This window comes from Globicephala melas, chromosome 5, assembly GCF_963455315.2.
Source record: "Globicephala melas chromosome 5, mGloMel1.2, whole genome shotgun sequence".
NCBI lineage: Eukaryota > Metazoa > Chordata > Mammalia > Artiodactyla > Delphinidae > Globicephala > Globicephala melas.
In genome coordinates, this window is record NC_083318.1 from 66,397,307 (window position 1) to 66,419,797 (window position 22,491).

General features: G+C 35.4%; 1 protein-coding gene across 4 annotated transcripts in view; it reads right to left on the reverse strand.

The window, feature by feature from the left end:
* The window catches only part of ATP8A1 (ATPase phospholipid transporting 8A1), a 237,352-nt gene that overhangs the window by 151,714 nt on the left and 63,147 nt on the right, over window positions 1–22,491 (reverse strand). For 2 of the 4 annotated variants that reach the window (XM_070045570.1, XM_060299279.1), the window contains exons 7-14: window positions 15,204–15,277; window positions 12,548–12,617; window positions 10,499–10,626; window positions 6,539–6,650; window positions 5,022–5,187; window positions 3,423–3,550; window positions 1,156–1,233; window positions 122–210 (exon numbers count right to left, since the gene is read on the reverse strand). In XM_070045570.1, coding sequence (XP_069901671.1) covers window positions 122–210; window positions 1,156–1,233; window positions 3,423–3,550; window positions 5,022–5,187; window positions 6,539–6,650; window positions 10,499–10,626; window positions 12,548–12,617; window positions 15,204–15,277 — 845 coding nt within the window. Of the gene's footprint in view, window positions 1–121; window positions 211–1,155; window positions 1,234–3,422; window positions 3,551–5,021; window positions 5,188–6,538; window positions 6,651–10,498; window positions 10,627–12,547; window positions 12,618–15,203; window positions 15,278–18,172; window positions 18,247–22,491 lie in introns of all 4 variants that reach the window. The other 2 variants (XM_030881147.2, XM_060299280.1) reach the window with 1 other exon arrangement.

Below are 22,491 nucleotides of genomic sequence, written 5' to 3' on the forward strand. Positions count from 1 at the left end.
ATTAAAATAGCTGCCTTCTAGATTAAAAAAACTCCCCTAATAAGAACTCCCCAAATTATACCAAAATGTTAGCATTAATTAAATCTGTATATCATACTCTAATTAAAGGGAAAAAACTCACCCATAAGCAACTCCAGCTATGGTGCACTTCTTAAACTGCATTACATTGCACGTCAAAGTACCAGTTTTGTCAGAAAATATGTATTTTACCTAAAAAAAGTTTAAAAGTTCTCATTAAAATTTCAGAGGTCTTTTTAAGCCAGTTTTTAATGAAGGGAAAAAGCCTTACATTATTCTTTCTATCAATTTTGTTACATTGTAGGGACACAATGAATGCTATTAACTGACTACTTTCTGCACATCATTAAGGAATATTTTCAACTATTTCTTTTCGTATTTTAGCAATGAATCATATATGAAAGCTAGTCTCTCAAGCTAGCAGAAAAACTACAGTCATATAGAAATCTGTCTTAGTATGCTTAATATGGTCTGAATTTCCACTAGTAAGTGCCTCTATAGCTACTTAACATGTATAGAGCACTAAAACATCGGCATTTCTCAACATAACAAACAATTATGGGATTGGCGATGGGTTGCAATTAAAATGAACTTCATACAACATCTGAATTGGTAAGAAAAAGGATAATTCTGGCTTAAATGCTATTTGAAGAGTAGGAGTTAGCAAATGGCAATGGTACAAAAAAAGAAGAATCCTTTCTTAACTAATACGTATAAATGAATTACAAATATACACATATATGTGAATATAGTATGAACTATAAATCTCAAATTCCTGCTTGACTTATACAACTTCATTGATAAACTAACTTTTCCTTCCTTTCTGGTCAAAAACTATACACAATTTTAATACTGGGAGTTTATAACTCAAAAGCACTCAATACTTTACATACTAATCAGATTATATACTGAAGGACATCTTTCTGTGTAATATCTTATCCTGAGAACAGAATATGCATTAAATAATCTTCTTTCACTAAAAATGAAAATTGAAAGTTAGGTACTAACATGTATTTATGCCAATCATTCAAAAAATGGAAAATTAGGAGCTGTCAATTCATCTGAAGTTGCCGCATATGGCAGAAATTACACCAAATCTGACTCCAATTCAAAATATCAATAAGAAATTTAGTTTACCTGGCCAAGTTCCTCATTCAGATTAGATGTTCGAGCCATAGCAGCAGTGTCTGTGGGTTCATAGTGCATGTCAAGATCCTTTTTTAAAAAGAAAAAAGAAATCCTTGAATACAACTCATAATAAGAGGTCTAGTACAATTTTATTTAACTGGTGAGCAATGTATGTAACACTCTCATCTCTTGTCATCACTAACCATTTCAGTTGATTTCCTAAAAAATACTCAATACAGAATACCATATTTCACAGTAAGGGCAGAACAGTATGGTAGGTAGAGCATGTCTCTGGAAGCAGGCAATCCTGGTTTACTATCATTCCACCATTTCCTAGGTATGTGACCTACTACAATATAAGGATTAAATAAGATAATGCATGTGAAGTGCTTCCTACTGTGTCTGGCACAATGCTTTACGTGAGCTAGAATAACAGCAACGAAACATTGCTCAAATAATTTAGACTTTAAATCCCTGGAAAAATTACTTAAGGGATTCCATCTTGTACTTCTTGGTCAAGTTTCTTACACTGTATATACTTGAAAGTAAAGAACATTTTACGGACAAGCCAGGGTTTACTGATTTTCACATGTCAAATGAAAAGGCCAGATCTGATCTCTCCTACATCTGTATTTCAGACTGATCAATATCGGTTCTGGAACAGGTACCTTGTTTTAAGAGGGATAGTAAACAAATGGGCAATGTTTAGGCAGTAGCAATTGCAATAGGGATTAAGTTGGAAATCATGTCAAATGAAGAACGGAAGGAGATGGAGGATACTTAGTCAGGGGGCGGGGATGACAGAAGAATAGGCATGATAGCCAAGTTCAAATATTTTGCAAGGCTGTCATTTGGAAACAAGACTAGACATGTTCATAAAAGATCTATTGGGAAGAACTAGAAGAAAAGGAAGGCAGTTACTAATCTCATTTCCACACAAGGAAGAAACTGCCTGGTAAGGGAAGACCTGTCAGGAATGTTGGAAAATCTCTGCATATTAGAAAGGCAGTTGAAAAGCATAAGCCTGCTGGGTTCATCCAATACTAAAATTATATAATTATTTGAAGCAAATATTACTTTTGAAAATCCAAATAAAAAATAAAGTGATTGACTAGTTATTTGATTTTCATAATGAGCTACCTTATTATTTCTGTAAGTGGAAAACCTTCAATAAGTTTTAATTGTACTTATACAAATTTTATTACACCATTTTTTAAGCAACAAATCTCCTGCATGAAATTATCTATGCCTGCAACTCATTTCAGATTTCTAAATTATACTGATCTTTCAGCAATGAATTTAGAGATTAAGGGTTGAAGTGGATCCCTTACTATGGAAAGATAATGAACAGTTGCGAAAGTAGCATATTTTTAAAAACCCTAATATTGTTCATATTGAAAGACTTTCAAGTGATTTTAAAAAATCAAAAGATAATATAAAAATCAAAATTAAAGAGAAAATTAAACTTTCTGGCAGATTAGGTTTAAAGACTTAATTTACATAAATTCATTACTTTGAACTTTGGTAAAAATTACTGAAATTTAATTGACGAAGAGTAAAATTTTATAAACAAAACATTTAGGAAACAGATGTCTAGTACACTTTTCTAAGATTAAAAAAAAATTGAGAAAATTAAAAATAAAAATTCAAGCCCAGCTAAAATTGTTTACAGTGTGGAAAAATAAACTACAAAGATTTATAAAACATGATAGAAAGCCTGGTTGCTACAAGTAGCAAATACGGTATTATTTCTATAGTGCTCAACTGTTTATGAAGTTGTTTGCTATGTCGCAAGCGTCCTTTGATCTATATAACCGCTGTGAGATGCAGGTAAAGCATGTTTTATTTATGCCCGTGTGATTGGCCAAGAAGATAAGTCTCAAAAAAGTCAAGTGGCTGGCAAAGTTCACACAGCTAGTAATTAGAACTAAAATCCATTATTTTAACTCTAAACCCTATGATTCTCGTTTTCCCCAAGACCACTATGTAACCAAAAAATAGGTTTCCTCAACTACAGACCTATTTTCCCCAGCGTGTCTGGTCTGTAAACTTGTGTGATTCTGAGATGAGAGACTTTGGTACGATTTTCACATGTCAAATGAATTTATTATTATTATATTATATTAGGCTCAAAAATATTTTGAAATGTTGTCTTATAGTCAAAAAAAAGTAAGGCATAATTAAGATTTTTTTCCTGAAAGATCAAAAGACGCTATCAGGAAAAAGGACAAAATGTACGTTTCATGTAATAAAAAACAATAATAATTCATATTTACCCAATTTATGAAGTATGCCTGGGTAAATTTCACCACTTCTAATGTAACCAACAAGCTGATAGGAATGAGATTATTGAAAAGGATGATGAAGGTCAAGAAATTCAGTCCAAAATTATTAGCACCACCATCTGTTGGGGGAGGTAGGAAAAAAGTCATTTACAGTTTTATATTTTATTTGCATTAACCAGAATTTTAGCATAACAAGAATTTTCTGTATTATATAGTATATCTAAAAGTGTGGGAGGAACACTGTGCTGGTAACATGTTCTTATTCTCAAACACAGTCTTCAAGATAGAATGGCATTATTTGTGTTCAAGATGTTGTGAACCCCTTTAAGGACTGCATAATGGTACTAAAAAGAGAAAGTACTACCACGTATTTCAAACCCATTCCAAACATGAAGTTTAGAGATATTAGGGATAGGACGGAGGTAGAATCTCAACCAGGTAGAATCACTTTCACATGAATTGTTTTGTTTTTTTTTTTTTTTGCGGTACGCGGGCCTCTCACTGCCGTGGCCTCTCCCGTTGCGGAGCACAGGCTCCGGATGCGCAGGCCCAGTGGCCATGGCTCACGGGCCCAGCCACTCTGCGGCATGCGGGATCTTCCCGGACCGGGGCACGAACCCGTGTCCCCTGCATCGGCAGGCGGACTCTCAACCACTGCGCCACCAGGGAAGCCCTCACATGAATTTTTGAAAAGTATTTCCAGTTTGAAGGATGTCTTAAAAGCAAACAAACAACTGCAGCAAAACCAACCCAGGTAGCTAAAACAATGTAGGGCTGAACCCTAGGTAAGTTCAGCTCTAGGTAAATTATATTCTTCCTCTTCAATAATGTAAGTAGAACAGTTATCCCAGATAATCTGTAAAGTATATGAAGAAACAAAATGATGGTAGTCTTAACAATTCTAATGTTGAAATAGCAAACCAACAACTGTTAAAAAATAAGAACCTTGGAATAGCTACAAAGCTAAATCAATATAATAAGAAACAACTGAGAAAATCAGTTGTGATACAAAATTTTACTAGAACTTGTTTTCACACACTTGGAAATTAAGTATTTATTGGTTAAGTGCTCATCGAAAGGAAATGTAAACTTACTTCCCAGAAATACTCAGCAAAAAGATAAATGATCCCAAAAGGAAATTACTTAATAGTACTTTCTCTCAGAAAAGATGACTATTGAAACAGAATTCACTGCAATCATCAGTTGAAATGAAAGTACATTCAATTTAAACACTTTAAAAACATGTAAAATATTTTTTGGTGCTTTAAATATACTCAATCTGCTTTCTTTACCAGATAGCTATGTAACCACTTGTGTTAAAATATTTAACAGAATAAATTAATAAAATTAAAATAACATTTTATACTATTTTAGAGTACTCACTATATTTTTAAGGATTCTGAAATTTTAGAGATTGTAACATTTTACTTACTTTTACTGGAAATTGCATTGAAAAATAAAGATTAAATGCCCAGTTATCTTGGCAACAAGGTTTTCTTTTTAGAAATTGGAAATTCCAAGATCAGTTGTGAAACAAATACATGTTTTAATGAAAGGAAGAATAAGTACAATAAGTACTTTAATGCTCACAGTTTAGATTGAGATACCAGTCCTTTCCAGAATGCCTTCGATTCCAAATGGCTGAGCCCACAGAACAGACAAGAGACATGGCAATCAAGATACAAAATAAAATCAAAATCTGTACATTTGTAATCCGTTCTACATTTGAGAGTTTAAGTGGTGGACTTGTTGAATTCTGTAAAAAGAAACAAAAGATGAGTAATAAGAAATGTGTACAAATGATCTAGTAACGTGTATCTAGTATTTTGGTGAGGATGATAACGTCAGTCACAATTCAAAATCTACACATGGTTCAACACATGAGGATTATATGGAAAACGATCAGATGTAATAAGCTGTCAAAGGTTAACCACCTCTTTTCCTTCACTGTATCCTTTTTATCCAATCCTTTCTCTACAATGTAAAGCAGTAAGAAAGAAGGAAATAACATTCCTTTTGTAGACATGGCTTTTGCATTGTGGCAGGTGAGATGAGCAATGCATTACCTGACTACCTAAGCAAACAGGGTCGACTAAGGCATCTAGCATCTCAGCTCCTGAAGAGAGGCAGAGAAGGTGACCTATGTACCCATATAGCCAGAGACCTGGAAATTCCAGACTATGAAGACAACATTTAAAGGATCTCTGGTTTCCAGATTTTTGGGTGGCATTTAGTAATTGTTTTACTAAACACAGCAGCAATCTAAGTAGTGCTATCAAGAATAACAGAGGCAAGTTTCCTGAGCTGTATTTAATGATAAAAAATGATCTGTGATAACCACGGCATCCACGTGACAGAAACTTAAATGTCAAAAATCAACATAAAATGATGATTTATATAATTTATAGAATAGTTAGAGGTGGAATCATTAATAGCAGTCCTGCTTGCCTGATGATAACACCTTTGTGCCTTTACAATGTACAAAGTTATCAGCCCTCAAAGCAGATTTTCATTTAGTACCTTAAAACTGAGTTTTCCACACCTACCTCACCACTGAACACTCGTGATATTATAATGTAGAGAAGGAGCAGCCAAAGGCATGTGTAAATGTTGCAAGTGCTAGGATTAAAGCTGATTAAAAATGGCTTAACATAAAAATGCTGTGAAAAACAGTCAACATAAGAGTTGACTATTAACAAACAGTTACAAGTTTTTCTTTCAATTTTATAAAAAATAAAAACAAGTTCTAGAATGTGATCCTTGTAATAAAATAAAATTATAAGATAAATAATGCAGAGCACTCATCGTTACACAGACAACTTTTGTCAATCATTGCAATAGTCAGTAAATGCTGCCAATGGACTGGTATGCAAAATCACTGGGTGTTCACGCTTTGGTGATCTCTGGTGGAACGTTCTAGTGTTCTTGCATGGAGTGAGCCATGTCACAGCCCCACGCACTGAAGAATGAGATCTGGATACAGAGTGTGGGGCTCAGGTATCTATGACAGATGATCTGCTAGGTTTAGGACTACAGCACCGAGACCTACAAATAGCATATTTTCAAAAGACTTGGATCCAAAAGGTTTTCATAGATAAAAATCCCACCTGCATCAGCTTGGTGTCATGTCCAGTGTAGACAACTATTCCATGAACCCACTGTGTATTTCTCAATTGAGCGCCTCGAAGAAGAATCTGATCTGCTCCCAGGGGAACAGTGCTATGACAGATTATGTTGACATTAGAAACGACATTTTCCAAAATGCTTAAGAATTCTACAGCCACTATATAGTTCCAAGAAAGGTCCTGTTATGAAAATAACCCTTCTTACATTTTACTTTATTTCTAGAAAAGAAGTAATTTTCCTACCAATAAGAATAATCTTCTTACACAAGGACAGCTGGAGGGAAGCATTTCAGTTGCTTCTTCTTACCACCAAAGCAGCCATTTCCTACAACTTCATTATCCAAGACAGTAGGCAACAGTATGGAATTCAGAGGCTCATTCTCAAACCTGTTGAAGACTTTTCCTGATTTAGCAAGTCCACTTAGGTTTCTGAGATATTTGAAAGTAGTGAGATTAGGGGATCTGTTCCCCCTCCTCCACCTTCCTTTAAATTAAAAATAGCTTTGTGCACAATGAAGGTTCAAAAAAACACACAAGGTAAGATAAATACACAGATCTCATCATATACTTGCACTGCCATCCCTGCCCTCCAGAGATTAAGTCTCTGTATTAAAATCTCTAGGACATTCATTTACTGTATTTGAAGATCAGTCTTCCAAGAACTGTGAATAAAATCGTAAGCGTCTAAAAGTCTTAAACACTCCTCTGAAATGATAGCAAATTGAGGCTCTCCATTCCATATGATTTAAACTACATCTTTCATGAATAAGTGTCAAGCGGGGCCTTTTGTGGGTTTTTTGCAAGGCTACCCACTATGGTAGGCTGTGGGTTGATACAACCTCTCATAGAGCTATCAGAAGGCTACAAGCTATCGCAAATATAGTGGGATTCTTAATGGAAACGTACTACATAAAATCTAATGGCTCAAAGATTCCTATCACTACTGCTTCGTTTTACTGATTAAAAAAAGCAAAAAAAAAAGTCAAATATAAATAAAAATTCATAAAATAAAAATTCCAGAAAAAGGAAGAGGCAATTCCCCCAAGAAAACTCTCCAGAAACACAGAATTTATTTGTCAGAGGACACAAATAGAGACTGAAGCTTTCATTTCTGGTGGATTTTTATAATCCAGTAAGTGTCTAAGGCTAGTAGTAGCTTGGGCCTGGGACCTTCTTTTAGGAACTACACAAATGTCACTGGCTCAGATGAAATCAATCGAGATAGATGGGTAATGACAGCACCTGAAGCCTTCTACTTAAGTAAGTAAATTCTTAGGAATTAGTGTATTCCAATTTAGTCAAAGAACACAGCAACTGTATCTCTCATTCTTCATGTACAACAACATGCCTTTCAGACCCATCTTAAGATCTGGGGTGCACTTCAGGGATGGGAGGAGTCCTCAGGCCTAAAGCAGGTTTCCAAGAAGTTCTTGGGAAGCTGCTGGATTATGCTCTGGGGCACATATGTGCAAACTGTTTCTCACATATCCGATGGGGTATAACATGGCAACTGGCACCTCGGCACTTGTGGTGTGCATTGATCGGAATTAGCTACAAACTCTTCAAAAGAAAAAAAATGCTTTTCAATTACAAGGACTCAACAAGAATGAGTTATTAATTTTTCATCAGAGCTGGAATGCCAAAGTCTCTGGCATTAGACAATGACCCTCATCCTTAATGGCATCAAACTACATTAATTCTAAACTAAGCGGCTCTAAGAGCACTGGGTAATCACTGTAGAAGTCAAATGTGCTACAGGCACAAAGATACTGAAAATCTGTTTCCACCTTTCATGTAAATTGAAGCATATTATATAAATGCTATCTGTACCCCAAATCTTGGCACCATCATACAAAGTTTCTCCCTCACTGTGTGGATTTGCTTGGCATCGATCTGCTGGGGAACTGATAAGAAATGGAAGCTGGCCAGTTAGGAACGTCAGGCTACAGAAACACATTACTTGTATAAAAGTCCAAATCTATCATTAGTCTATGTTCATGGAAAGATCACTCTGTGAAAAATTTAGAACAATATATAATTACTTCAAAAATTACAGGAAAACTTTTGGTGGATCTGAATGAGGATGACAGTTCAGGGTACTCAAGTGTCCTTTAGAATTCAAATACTGTAATAATGGAATTACAAAATACTGAAAGCACCGATAATCTCTCAAGCTGGTGGCGTGAGCTAGTGCGCTTAGCTGCATTTAGTTGGCCACTACAAATGCCTAGTAGGAAAGGAGAAGGGAAGCAGAGGAGACCCCACCCTTCCTGCCAAGTTCTGCCCCATTTCTCTGCTCCCCTTTGTAACAGAACTCCTTGAAAAAGTTGTCTATTTTTCAACTCTTCTTCTGTTATCTCAAACCCACTCTCATGAGGCTCTGCCTGTCCTAATAGAGTTCAAGGATCTCCACTTGCTAGATCCAACTGTTAATTCTCAGACTCACTGTATTTGACTTCATGGTACTTGACCATAAGCAACATGTGACCCACTTTAGTCACTCCCTCTGCCTTGGTACGGTTTCTTCACTCTCTCGGTTTCCATGCTACCAACTTGATCTCAGTCTGTTTTGCTGGTAACTCCTCTCTTCCCAACCTTAATGCTGGCGAGTCTTAGGACAGCCCTTTCCACTTTTCTAACTATACCCTTTCACCCTTGGTGATGGCTTTAAATATCTATACCAACTACTTCCAAATTTATCTCATGAACCCGGACCTCTAGCACAAATTCCAGGCTTATATGTTTAACTGCCTCCTGACGTCTCTGTTTGGACATCACAAACTTATTAAGTCCCAAACTGAACCGCTGACATTGCCCCTTGAAACACTTCAGTGGATCCCCATTTCACTCAGAATAACACCCTTACAATGGCCTACAAAGCCTTGCATGGTCTGGCCCACTATTCTCTCTTAGCCCTTCTTCTACTACCCTCTTCCTTGGTCATTCCACTCCACACACACTGGCAACTCTGCTGTTCCATAAATACTCCAGGCACTTCCCCACTTTCAGATGATGTAACCATACAGCTAATAATTTGCACTGTCTATTCCTTCTGTCTAGAATCTTCTCCCTCCAGATATTCAAATGGCTGACTTCCTCATCTCCTACTCACCTTTGCTCAAATATTACCTTCTCAATGAAGCAACATTTTACCTTCTGCAACCTCACTAACTAAAAGTGATTCCCTCCCAAGAACTCCCAATCTATTTTATCCTGGGCCATTTTTTCCAAAGCATTTATCACTTTCTAACATGGTATAAAATTTTTTATTTGTCATTTTATTGTTTGTCTGTTTGCCCTTCCCTTACTGCAAGAAAGTTAGCTCTCAAGGTCAGGCAGATTTGTCTGCTTTGTCCATTGCTGTCTCCTTAACATCTGCAACTGGCCTGGCCTGCTGGGTACAGGTTGAATGGATGACGGAAGAGGCAGGAAACAGGAGGGGAGGGGAGGGGAGGGAAGGGAGAGGGGTAGGAAGCAGGTATAAAAGATGACTACAGATAACATGGCCTAGAAAAGAGCATATGCAATTACACAGAGAAGACAAGAAATTATCCAGCAAATTAACCCCTGTGGGTAGAGTCTGAACTCCTTGAGGCATCTAGAGATTACAAGAAAGCACCTGGGCCATGGAGACTGACAGTTAAGCCTATAAGGTAAGTATTCTGGCCAAAGAGGAAACCACTAAACAATGCGCCAGAAGCTTGGCATATCCGTGAAAATATCCAGCTCCTAGGCTGGCAGGAACCCTGGGGAAGTCTTCAGCTATACCATGTGTACAGGGTTAAGAGCATTTTCACAAAAGAACTCTGGGTAGAATACAGAAATGCTTAAGAAAAAGGGTTTGGATTATCAAACTCAGAGTACAAGAAAATGTGTACCTAGGTCAACAATACCCTGCAACACAGTGACTTCTGTGTTTTTATGAAAACCGATTTTACATACCTGTGTCCATCAAGCCTTATGTTTCCAACAAAATCGTAGAGATGTCTGTTTGGACTTTCACACTCAATTCTGCCAGAAATTCTCATCAAACTGTCAATGTCTTTTATATCTGATGTTGCTGGTAAGCCCTGTTTAGAAATTTTTAAATAAGCAAAGAAAATATTAAATAAGTTGTATGTGGGAGGGAGCAAGGAATTCTGAATTCATCCACACCTTAAGATCTAAGAGATCCCACGGTTTTATAAGCAATTATCCCCCCACCCCTTTGTCAAATCGAAATTAGGGGATAACTTCCTCTCTACTTGAACATATATGTTTTTAGCAGAACAGGGCAGCTTTTGTGAAAACTCTAAAATATCTTAAAGAGATTATAAACTAGCCTCCGAAGATATTTTGAAATAAGTCCTCAAAGAACTGTTTGCTTCCAAAAATAAAACTACTATTTAGCATTATACAGTCTAAATCTGTCCGCTGAAGCTCCAAAAGGGAATGCAAAATAACTAGAATCTATACCCAAAGACAGTAGTTATGTTTTTGTTCTTTTAGTTCACTGAGAAGGAAAACTCCAAAACAGTTCCTCCCTCTGGCCACCTACAACTGGCTGGAATTGAGCAGCCCTCACTTCCTGTGGCAGGTTGAGTTCAGGTGCTGTGAGGACGACCTGCTTCTACCACAACCCAACCTTCCCACATGTCATTTTCACTATTTGTCTAGAACCCAAGAGAATACATTTTTTTAGTGTCCCTTTTAAAACTTTAAAAACTGTACAGTGACTTTCTATTAGGAGTAGTATGAGAAATAAATAGAGAAATCTAACCGATTCCCTGAGATTAGTGAGAATTTTAGAACAGCAATGGAAACTGTGTCTTTTCCATATGTCAAAGCAAAATAATATGGGCCAGGAGAACAGAAAAATAAATAAGTTAACACACATGAAAGCACTTAGAGCTACTGATGCTATCATCAGAGTGTTGGCTATAACAGAAAGTGTTAAAAATATTACAGAATAGTATCTATATGATGGACCACATTTAATTAGGCAAGTAAAACTGAATTTTCCATAATATTTAACTATTTCAGTTTATAAAACCACTTCATTGTGGCTCAATGAGGAAATATTTGCAAGTAGACAGAACTGTCTCAACTCAAGACAATAATACTAAGAAATAAAGCTATAGGGGTTCAGAAGGAGCCTCCTCAAAATGTGTCACTTTTGGAGCTTCCCTGGTGGCGCAGTGGTTGAGAATCTGCCTGCTAATGCAGGGGACACGGGTTCGAGCCCTGGTCTGGGAGGATCCCACATGCCGCGGAGCAACTAGGCCCGTGAGCCACAACTACTGAGCCTGCGCGCCTAGAGCCTGTGCTCTGCAACAAGAGAGGCCGCGATAGTGAGAGGCCCGCGCACCGCGATGAAGAGTGGCCCCCGCTTGCCACAACTGGAGAAAGGCCTCGCACAGAAACGAAGACCCAACATAGCGAAAAATAAATTAATAAATTAATAAACTCCTACCCCCAACATCTTAAAAAAAAAAAAAAGTGTCACTTTTGCATGAGGATTATTTTGAGCTACAGGCAATGGAGATCCTGAGGGTTCAAGAGAAACTACTGTCCTTCCCTTAACTACCTAGAAGAATTTAAATTGGGGATTTTTCCCAGAGAAAAGTTATTACCAGAGATAAATTTTATTTAAGTGGACCCATCCATCTGGTAGGGCAAACACCTAATTACCAAACATCTGCTCTTCTTATCATCCTATGAATGACCCTCCTGTCCTTGGAAGCCCCAGGACGCTTATCCCATTCCTTACCTCAGAATGGCATGTATACCTCATTCTACCTTTCTGTTTCTGAGCCTCTCATGCATGTGGGGTTCCTATACGTATGAAATTAAATTTGATTTTCTCCTGTTAATATGTCTCATGTCCATTTAATCCTTAGACCAGCCAGAAGAATGTAGAAGGGTAGAGGGAAGTTTTCTTCCTCCCCAGCAAAGCTCTCAATTCCATGTAAGAGAACAGCAATAATTATATAAACCTATATTAGATCTTACCTGTCTAATTTTCAAGTTTGTTTCACCATCTAAGTTGGATGTTTCAATGTAGCACATGGCCTGCGGCTCACTGTTTTTTAAAATTGAAAAGCACAAAGATTTAGTGGGGGAAAGAAAGCATACTAATAACTTATTTAAATGCTCAGACTCACTGAAGCCTTTCATTCTAAACACAGGTTTAGTCGCCTAGTTTCTTGATGTCTTTCATTCTAACCACAAAATGCTGTGAGGCAGACCCCATGCATGAAAACTCATGGATCAGATGTGCAGCCAGCAGGACCCCAAAGCAACTTCCTGACAATTAGTACTGATCTTTAAGATAATGTAAATAATTAGATTTGTCACATTTTACTTAAATTGTTCATCATATAGACACAACACAGACTGTATCTGAAATGTAGAGCAGTTTTGTGTCCATATATATCTTTAGCTCAAAAATATCAAGTGAGATTTCATGCTCATAGCCCACATGTAAATTGATTAAGCGGTGGATTAGAAAATTCCAGATTATTGCTTCTATAAACTTGCATTTACATGTTCAGATTGTATTGTACTGCATCTTTAGAAACGATGAATAGGATCATATGAACCATAATATTTACATTTCAAGGCTACTTTAAAAAAACTGTATGAACAGATTTTACAATGAAAGTGGATATACACTTTCTTCCCCCTATTTTTTCTGTTTTATTTCTTAAAGTTGCTTCAGAGATTTGCATGGCAGCTAAAAGCTAAAACTAAAATTAGCCAACTTGGCTATGTTGTTCCTTGACCTGAAACTAGGAGATACATTCTATGGGTCCCCACCAGAGAGTTTCAGTCAAGTTTGGTACACAATGACTGGTATAAGGGGCCCATGCTCTCCAGTTTTATCACAGGTACACACCCGTGACTGTCGTATAACCTGACCCTTCACGTGCTGACTTTGCTTGCTCAGCAATTACAGACAGGTGAGTTTGCAGCCCAACTGTATAACTGATCCTCAGCTATAAGGAAAAGCATTTTGAAGTTAAATTAATCTTATTAGCACTTGCTTATATAAAAAGCCCAATTAATTAACATCCTATAAGTAATTATGAATGTAATTTCTGATAAGCATGGGTACTCACAGTTAGAGATTTCTAAGTCACTAACACCTGGAATTTTCTAATCAACTTCCAATTTGTACATGTGTAAAGCAGACGATTCTGAGTTTCAGAAATGAGCACACAGCTTAGTTTTATGGCTTGAAGACTTGTGAAAAGTACTGAAACACATGGTCATTAATCAAATATTTTACAGATTCATTTTAAAGTAACTTTGCAAGTTCTTTAATTTTTCTCTATGGGCTTTTTTTTTTTCCTTCCATAAAGGCTGATACTTTTTCCCAACCAAGTTTTGGGAAAACACGTTTTTCAGTATTTATATCTTCACTCTATCAATTAAATAAGGTTTAATTTTTTATTACTGTCATGATAGTAATTTGGTTTTGGCAATTGCTCCCAATTTGTAATTTACTTACATATACATTTGAAATAAAAATGGTTTATAAAACCATTATAAAACACATCTGATAATACAGAAGCATGATGACAAACAAATGTTAAATGAACAATGCCAATTCCATATTTTGACAGTGAAATGCATTAAATTTCTACTGCTCAATATAACCAAGGCCATTCTCATATCAAAATAAGACTAACGTTCTAATTCTATCTTTTTTTCCCCCGCAAAATAAGGTCCTTTTCTAGGACCTTAAATGGCTAGGAAGTTAGAAGGTTAAATAGCTGGCTTCTATTTGAAGTGGTGCAAATAAAATATACATCCAAATTCAGAACTTTCTTAATCTCTTAAGACAACTGTTACTGAATAAGTTCTTGACAATACTATGAAAAGGCAGCAAGAAGTCTCAGACAAGGAATCATGCTAGATAATAATTATTTCAGCAAATTATGATGACATTCAAAACACAAACTAGAGAAGGGCAAAGCAGGCTTTTTGATTAGTACGTGGAAAAATGAAACAAGATGCATATCACAATACAGACACTAGTAGACAGCTGAAATATATCAGAGTAACGTGCATTTTGTCACTAGTTACAAGTGGGATAAAAACTGATCCCAAAGCATGCGGTACCAAATGTACAACATCCAGCTTTGTGCAGGGGGTCCTCTGTAAACCCTATACAAGCCCAAATTATAGCATAACTGCTGAAGGGATTCTATTGAACTTAGAGAAAATTTCAAATTTAAGACATGTTTAAAATTGTAAAAAATTCTCGATAACTGTCTTTCATGTAAATCTTAACATTGTGCAAAACAATATCCTGGAGAGGTAATAAATTAAGCCTTGGCATTTAGCCAAGTTGTTAAATATGAATATAGCGTAATGATGCACAGGCAATTACAATCTACCTTTACTGGCGCGCCTCAAGGACTCTGACTCCTATTGATAACAACAGGAGCTGCATTTGCCTACTTGAGGGAGGAACGTCAATCAACAATGTATTCAAAAAAGGCCTTTGAAACATCTGTGAAACATCCATCACCAAGAAGTGTAAAATGTTTGTGTTTTAACGGAAGAGATACAGAGCTCAACCACCTCTGGGTGCAAACTGTTTTCTGGTGTAGGGTGAGGATCCACATACACACATCCTGTACAACTCAGTATTTCTAACCTTGAGGACAAGCTGATGAGATCTGCTGGGAGGTGTTCCCCATTGGTCACTTTCACTATTTCCCCTACTGCCACCTACAGGTCCCAGTTCAAAATAATTAAAACGGAAAGAAATGAATAACAGAGAAAAACAAACAAACAAATGGACAAAAGAGACAGAAGGTTTGAAATTATTATAGAAAATAATACATGTTAATAACAATGTCTAATGCCAATTTTTTCAAAACTCATTTTGATCAGGTCTAAAGGCACAAGAAAACAGAATATTTAAGGATCATTTATTTGCTTTTAAGCCCAATTTTCAATTTTTAATGCAGAAGCTTTTGAGTTCTAAAGTTTTACTCACAAGCATATCTTAGCAAATTAAATAAAAACATATTTTTTTACAGAGAGCTACTTTATCTTATAGATTTTCCTTTCTCCAATTCCTCACTCTCTTGCCATCTCTTACATGTCCACTCCTACCCAAGAAGAAAAGAAATAATGGTGGAAACTATTCTTAGGCTTTTGAGAAACAAAGTATACTATATTATTTCTCCCCCTACACCCACTCTAAAAAAAAACTTTGTTAAAGTTTCCTGATTCCAAAACATTTTCAAAGTTAACTGCATAAATATCTTAATAAATTTAATGTAAAGCTGCAAGGGCATGGATCTTGGGAAGTTAGAAGTCATAATTGCAGCCTTTTGAATTATTTAATAATAAAGTCTTGGTAATGAATTGTCTTGGGAGGGTAAGCCTTTGAATTCAGTAGAAAATTTTCAGAGAAGGTATGAAACAGACATGCCAGGAACCTGTTTGGAATTGAATTAGTAGCTTGAGTTATTTTACTGTATTTTATACTTTCTAAACCCATATATGTATTTTTTGTTATATGGTAAAATTTCAGTTTCTTCATTTCAAAATGAAAATCAATGAAACACAGTAACTTTCAACCATGTTCATGCTTTAATTTCAAACTACTTCAAAGAACAAGCAATACTAGCAATTAATAATTTTTTAAAAATCAGAAATTAAAATATCATAAATTGTTGTTTATGCTTTTTGCATTTAGCATGGTGCTCACTTGCCGGTGAAAATCACCATGTCATTATTTTGATAGTGGACAGTGTAGTATACTGAAGATACTAGATTAGTATCTAGTTGGAATTAGTATCTAGTTGGAATTCCAATTAGTTGGAAGTTAGGTATTCCAACCCTGACCTAGTCACTGGCTAAAGTGAAATGACCGAAAATAAGAAAAGTCAAAATTCCTCTTTCTGTTAAATGATGGCAAAAGCTTCTACCTACTTCTTAAGGCTAATGTAAGTTCAAAAGGGCCAAGTAATGCAAAAGCCTTTTGAGAAAAAAAAATTTTTAAAAAACCAACAAAAAACCCCCTGAAAGGTGGTATTTTTGCCACTTGGATAGAACTATTTAACAGCACAAGCTTCATACTTTACTTTGATTCTATTATAACAAAAAACAATGAATCAGATAATATTTTTAATTTTTAAATGATTATTTGAATCATCTTTGAAGAAGTTAATCATGGTGGATGCTATATTAAGATACAGAAACTATTCTCATCTACCATTATTGATAGTCACCACTAAATGTTTTTAATGCTGAGAAAATAAATCCTGTAAAAATGTTTTAGAGTTTAAGAAATACAAGCACAAGAGCTTATTGGGAGTCTGGATTGGATAGAGGCAGACAAAAAATATTTTGAAAACTTTCAACTTAGAATTAAATATCAAGTCAAGGCAGTATAGTCAATGATCTTCATATTTTTGAGCATAAAAATGAAAATTATAATTAATGTTTCAGCATATGATGGTCTTTATGGTAAGTTATGTCTCTATGAAAAGTTTAATCAGAAAAATATCAATAGTTTCTGAAATTGCTGGAATGCTTTACTATCCTTTTGAACTTTGTTATATGACATTCAGATGGTCCATCATCCATTAAATTTATCAAACTTTTACTTAGTATCACCAAGTGTACATCGTTCTGTTGGTTAGCCATTCTTAAAACTTAAATGAAAGATTATCAATTTAAACAGAAAGGAGAATCAGGGAGTTACTTCAACTACCTGTAGACTTACTTCTATAAACATCTGGCGAACTCTTACTTGCTCAATTAAGTTTCACTAACTTGTCATAAATTCAATCAGTTTAAATAATGACCTGATTAAACAGATTTTGAAAAAAGGACACGTTCATATTTATATGTGGATTTTACAAATAAAACTGTCCAAGGAAATGGTGATAAACAACCTCTAAAATAGTAAAAACATTTTTCTTAATTTATATTAGGACTAGTTTTACAGTTTTTAAACCTAAAACCATTTGAAAGTCACATTCTTTAAAGTGTAACAGTGCCATATGTTCTGAATACTAATTCATGACTATCTTAAATATCAGCAAAACAAAAATTATCTAAATTCAGTAATGGAAAGAACTTAAAAGAAAGAGCAAAGTGCTTTAATTTTTTGGTTGGAAGAGTATAATATTTCAAAAGATATGATGATAAAAAAGAAATCATTTATCCATTTTCTTGTACCAATGCACCATAAAGATTGAGAAACGTGGAGGGATACACGAATGCATCATAAAGGAATTTATCATGAACAAGCATTACAAGATAAAATCAACAGAACCCAATCCATGTATTATATAAAATAAATGATAGGAAATCTTACAAGAGTTAGTAGTCTACACAAACAGATATGGATACATCCATAGGGAGAGTAGACTATTAACTGTAATTATAATTTCTGAATTATAAAGTATAGTACCTATCACTTATTCTATATGGCAAACATGAAAGAGTCCTTTAAATCCAATCAATTTTTAACATTTAATTCAAAATCATTAGAGAGGTTTAAAATTCTTCGTTTATTCCTTATTTCCTTGGATAAATCACAAGGTCAATGCAGGGTAGAGAAACCATCCTCTACACTGTTTGAGCATCAGTAGGTATCTCTACCTTGATGAGAGAAGTACAGTGTCAGCAGGTATATACTCTTTGCCTTTTATTATAACTATATCTCCAACATTTACCTGAAAGAAAACTGGGAATCGGTTAATTATCTGCATTGAAAATAGTTACAAATATACAACCCATTGTATTTAAGCATAGAATACAGTAAAAATGGTTATTGGTAAACAAGAACCACTTATCTTCACAAAATGGCATAAAATTATTTAGGAGTGAGGCCAAGGATGGGGCAATCCTTTAAAAAACAAACATTGTATCTTTATTGTACCGGCTATATAACCTAGCTTAATAGAAATAAATTTTATCCATTCTGTCCACTTAATTGGCATCTCATCTTCCCATTATTCTCTCCCTATGACATAAAAATAAAAAGGAGGAATTTACCAAATGAAACCTTCACTCTGTTTAAGGAAATCTCAAAACTACTGGAAAGACTATCATATGTATATATATGATACTACTCCTCAGATGACCTTAGTTATAATTCATAATTTAGAGAGGAAGAAAATGACTCTTCGATTCTAAGTTATTTCCCAAGATCACAGAGGAAGAGCTTAGACTCAAACCCACATCTGACTGTCTGCAAAGCCTGATTTTGCATAAGCAAATATAATGAAACAATCACTGTATTTTAAATTAAAAAAAAAAAAAACAGCTTAGTCTCTTTCTCATTTTACTACCTGTTAGCATTTTTGTGAGCATGGTCTGAAGACAAATTAAAGATAAACTATGTCCAGAAACTCAGAAGTAATTTAAGGGATAGGTTTGTCACAGAGCTTTTGGCAAACTAATTAACAAGTTGGCTTGCTGACCAAATTCAGCAAGTTACACTGATGGCCACACTCCCATTATATTATGAAAGCTGCCCTCACTTTTAGTAGCCAAATGATCCTAAAAGCACGTTTTAATAATTAATCAGGGAAAGAAAAAGCCCTTTTTTGGGGGGGGGGAGCTTAAAGCCTTTTTGTTCTCTCCCCTCCCTAATTTTCCTTGAACCCCCAAATAACACTTTACTTGGAGGGGAGGGGTGGGAGAGAATGATGTCTTCAGTGGGAATCACAATATGAGACAGCCCCCTGTGGTTTACTTATATACTGGCGGAGGAACAGGTTAGGCAAGGTTGGAGGGGACTGTCTCATCTACGGTATGTATGCTGGTTATCCAGGTAGGGAAACTCTGAATGCCTTGATTTGAAAGAGGTTTATTTCAGATGAAATCTGGATTATCTCAAATTGACAAATTGTCAAGGATCTTGGAATCGAACACCCCCTTCCTCAAAAAAGGGCAAACTGGGAAAATAAAAAAACAGCGAGTATAGGTATAAACTAGCCCCTAAAATAATGTGTTGTGATAGTATTCTGATAGCACCCACTGAAAGCAAGATAAAAAGAACAAAGTTCTCTGCAGCCAGAGCACTTAGAGAGAATGCTACCCAGGTTACCATTTAATTGCTCCTTAATCACCTTCTGTGTATTAAGGTTTGCTCTCCCATCAGACTGTATGCTTTATAAAATCAGGATATTTGTCTATATTACAGTGTTAGGGATTTTCATAAGTCAGTTAGAGTCTAATTGTACAGTTTTCCAACACTTTATTCACTGTAAGACAAAAGAAAGCCTTACGGTTATTAAACTGAAGACTAAAAGAAAATATTAGCCTCTTATATGGTCTAACGGGTTCCCCCAGTGGCTTCGGAAAACCAAGGGCTCACTGAATGCTAAAGTCGTTCTCACGGCACTGTGAGGAGAGCAGGGAACTTACCGCCTCCTTCTGATGCCTATGTTTTAGCTCACTTTCTCAAACACCTCTTTCTTTTTGGGTTCTAAGCTCCTAATGTGGCATTCATTCCCATTTCCAGCCCGGTGTGTGCATGGGAACAGACAAGAGAAAGTCAAGACGGCAAAAATTCTTTGACCACGTGTTCTAGTTGGAGGAACATCATATGACAAAGCAGTTTTAGTCCCCAAAATACTGAAGTTAAAAAAACATTTAGGGCTTCAGGTCACTACCTTGAGCCTTCTGAAGTCATTGACATTAGTAATTACAATTGAGGATTATGAAAAAGGGTAAGCTTATTGAACTGTAACAGACTGACTGAAAATCTGATTTGTCCAATTGCAGGCCCCAGCATATTTATTTCTATTTTTACTGAGGAATTTTTGTAGATGTGAATTCTTAATCCAGAGAAATATATTTCATGGTGGAAACTTCATGCATTAAAGCAGCTATATAGAGTGACTTTTACACATGCAGGAAGCCCACCACTACATGTTTTTCTACAGAACCAGAAAAATGTGTCAATTCTAAGATTCTTCACCTAAATTCTATCCTAAGCAACTATCTCAAAAACATATGAACAGTCTCAGCTGCATCTCAAGCTTAAGAACTGATCTTTGTGGTAATGAAGACAGCTGTTTACTTTCAAGAGTGGAGATGCAATGCCTTGTATAGGGCCTTTTTTTTCATTTTTATTGGAGTAGAGTTGATTTACAATATTGTGTTAGTTTCAGGTGTACAGCAAAGTGAATCAGTTATCCATATACATATATCCACTCTTTCTTAGATTCTTTTTCCATATAGGCCATTACAGAGTATTAAGTAGTTTCCTGTGCTATACAGTAGGTCCTTCTTAGTTATCTATTTTATATATAGGGCTTTGTAATTGTAACACTTTCTCAGAAAACCAGATACTGGCAACTTAATCTCGTGCAACAGATCAGTAACTGGAGGGATGAACTGTTAGTGTCTGGGAGCTGAAGTCTGCCCATCTGTGAATGGCTGGATGGACACTGCAAATTTGTAGGTCTTCTGAGAAACATTAAAAAGCAACCTCAGTAGCCACACACTCAGAAAGACCAAGAAAGAAAGAACCCTGAACTAAAGCCCATTTGCACTAAGGTTTACCATATTACATTGGCATGTGAATCAGACTGTTGGTTTTGGTTTATTGATTTTATTTTTAAATGCACAAAATATTACATAAGCTAAAGAAAAGACTTGCCTTATAATCTGGCTAACACAACAAGCCAGCCTGCCTTCACACCTGTCCACATAGTGTTCAATAAACCATTTCTACATAGCCAGCATCTTAGGGTACACCGTCCCGTTCTTTTCACCTCTGATTATTCTATGACACAGGAATCCTCATATGTCCTGCTTGCTATTGTGAGCTCACTGCTTGGCACATACACTCAATAAGTATTTGTTGAATGATGGTATAAAATTTTTCTGTGTTGCTACAGTATTTGAAATGACAGCTTTTACTTGTCACAATGTAGAATGTCATTATTTATAAATGCTCTTTCTATTGTTGGATATCCTCATATTCTAACTTTTCACTGTTACAAATAATGTTAATTGATAATTATTATACATGTACAGGTATCTCCCTACTTTATGATTATTTTCTTGGGATAAATTCCCAGAATCTTCTTCTTTTTTTTTTTTTTTGGTGGTTGTCAATATGAAGACCTAAATTGCTAATCCACAATAGTATGTGAATAAAATACTTCATAAAAATTCTGAAATACAAGTTTTTTTCCTTGACTAGATAGCAAATGAGGTCTCAATAACGTTTAAATTTGCAACTTTTATTATTAGGTTGAATATTATACTGAGTCTGGTTGCTTATTATATTTCTTCTTACTTTTTGCCAGCTTATATTTCCTATCTAGATAACGATTTCAATCTTTTGTCATATTTGGTGCAAATATTTCTATATTCTCTCTGCTTATTTGCGTGATGTGTACTAGTTTTAAATTTTATATAATCAAATTCCATAGATTCTTGAGATTTTGATCTTGTTCTCCTCCAAATATTTATTAAGGTCTTTATTCTATTTGTATGTTTTTCAAAAACAATGTTTCAACATTTTCTTCTAGCCAGTTGAAATTTATTTTAGCACAGGCTGTGTCTTAGATATGAAACTGTATTATTCCTGAAACTGCTAATCTGTGGTCCCAACATGATTTACTAAATAATCCTTTAATCCGTGATTTTTGCCTCCTTTATCAAATATTAAATAGGCTTTATTTCAGGGCATCCTATTCTATTTTATGCTTTTCATCAATGTATATTTTTGCAACAGATTCACGCATTTTAATAAATTTTGCTTACCATTTTACTTATATTTAATCCTCACACTGTTAATTTTCCAAAACATTCTTCTATTTTCTCAACTGTTTATTTTTGAAATTACAATGAATAATTTAGTCAACTCTTGAGGAAAAAAAAAGATAATTTCCCTGATTATACTACATCATTACTTTTGAACAAGTGGTACTGTTTTTCTAGGAATTTGTCTTTTT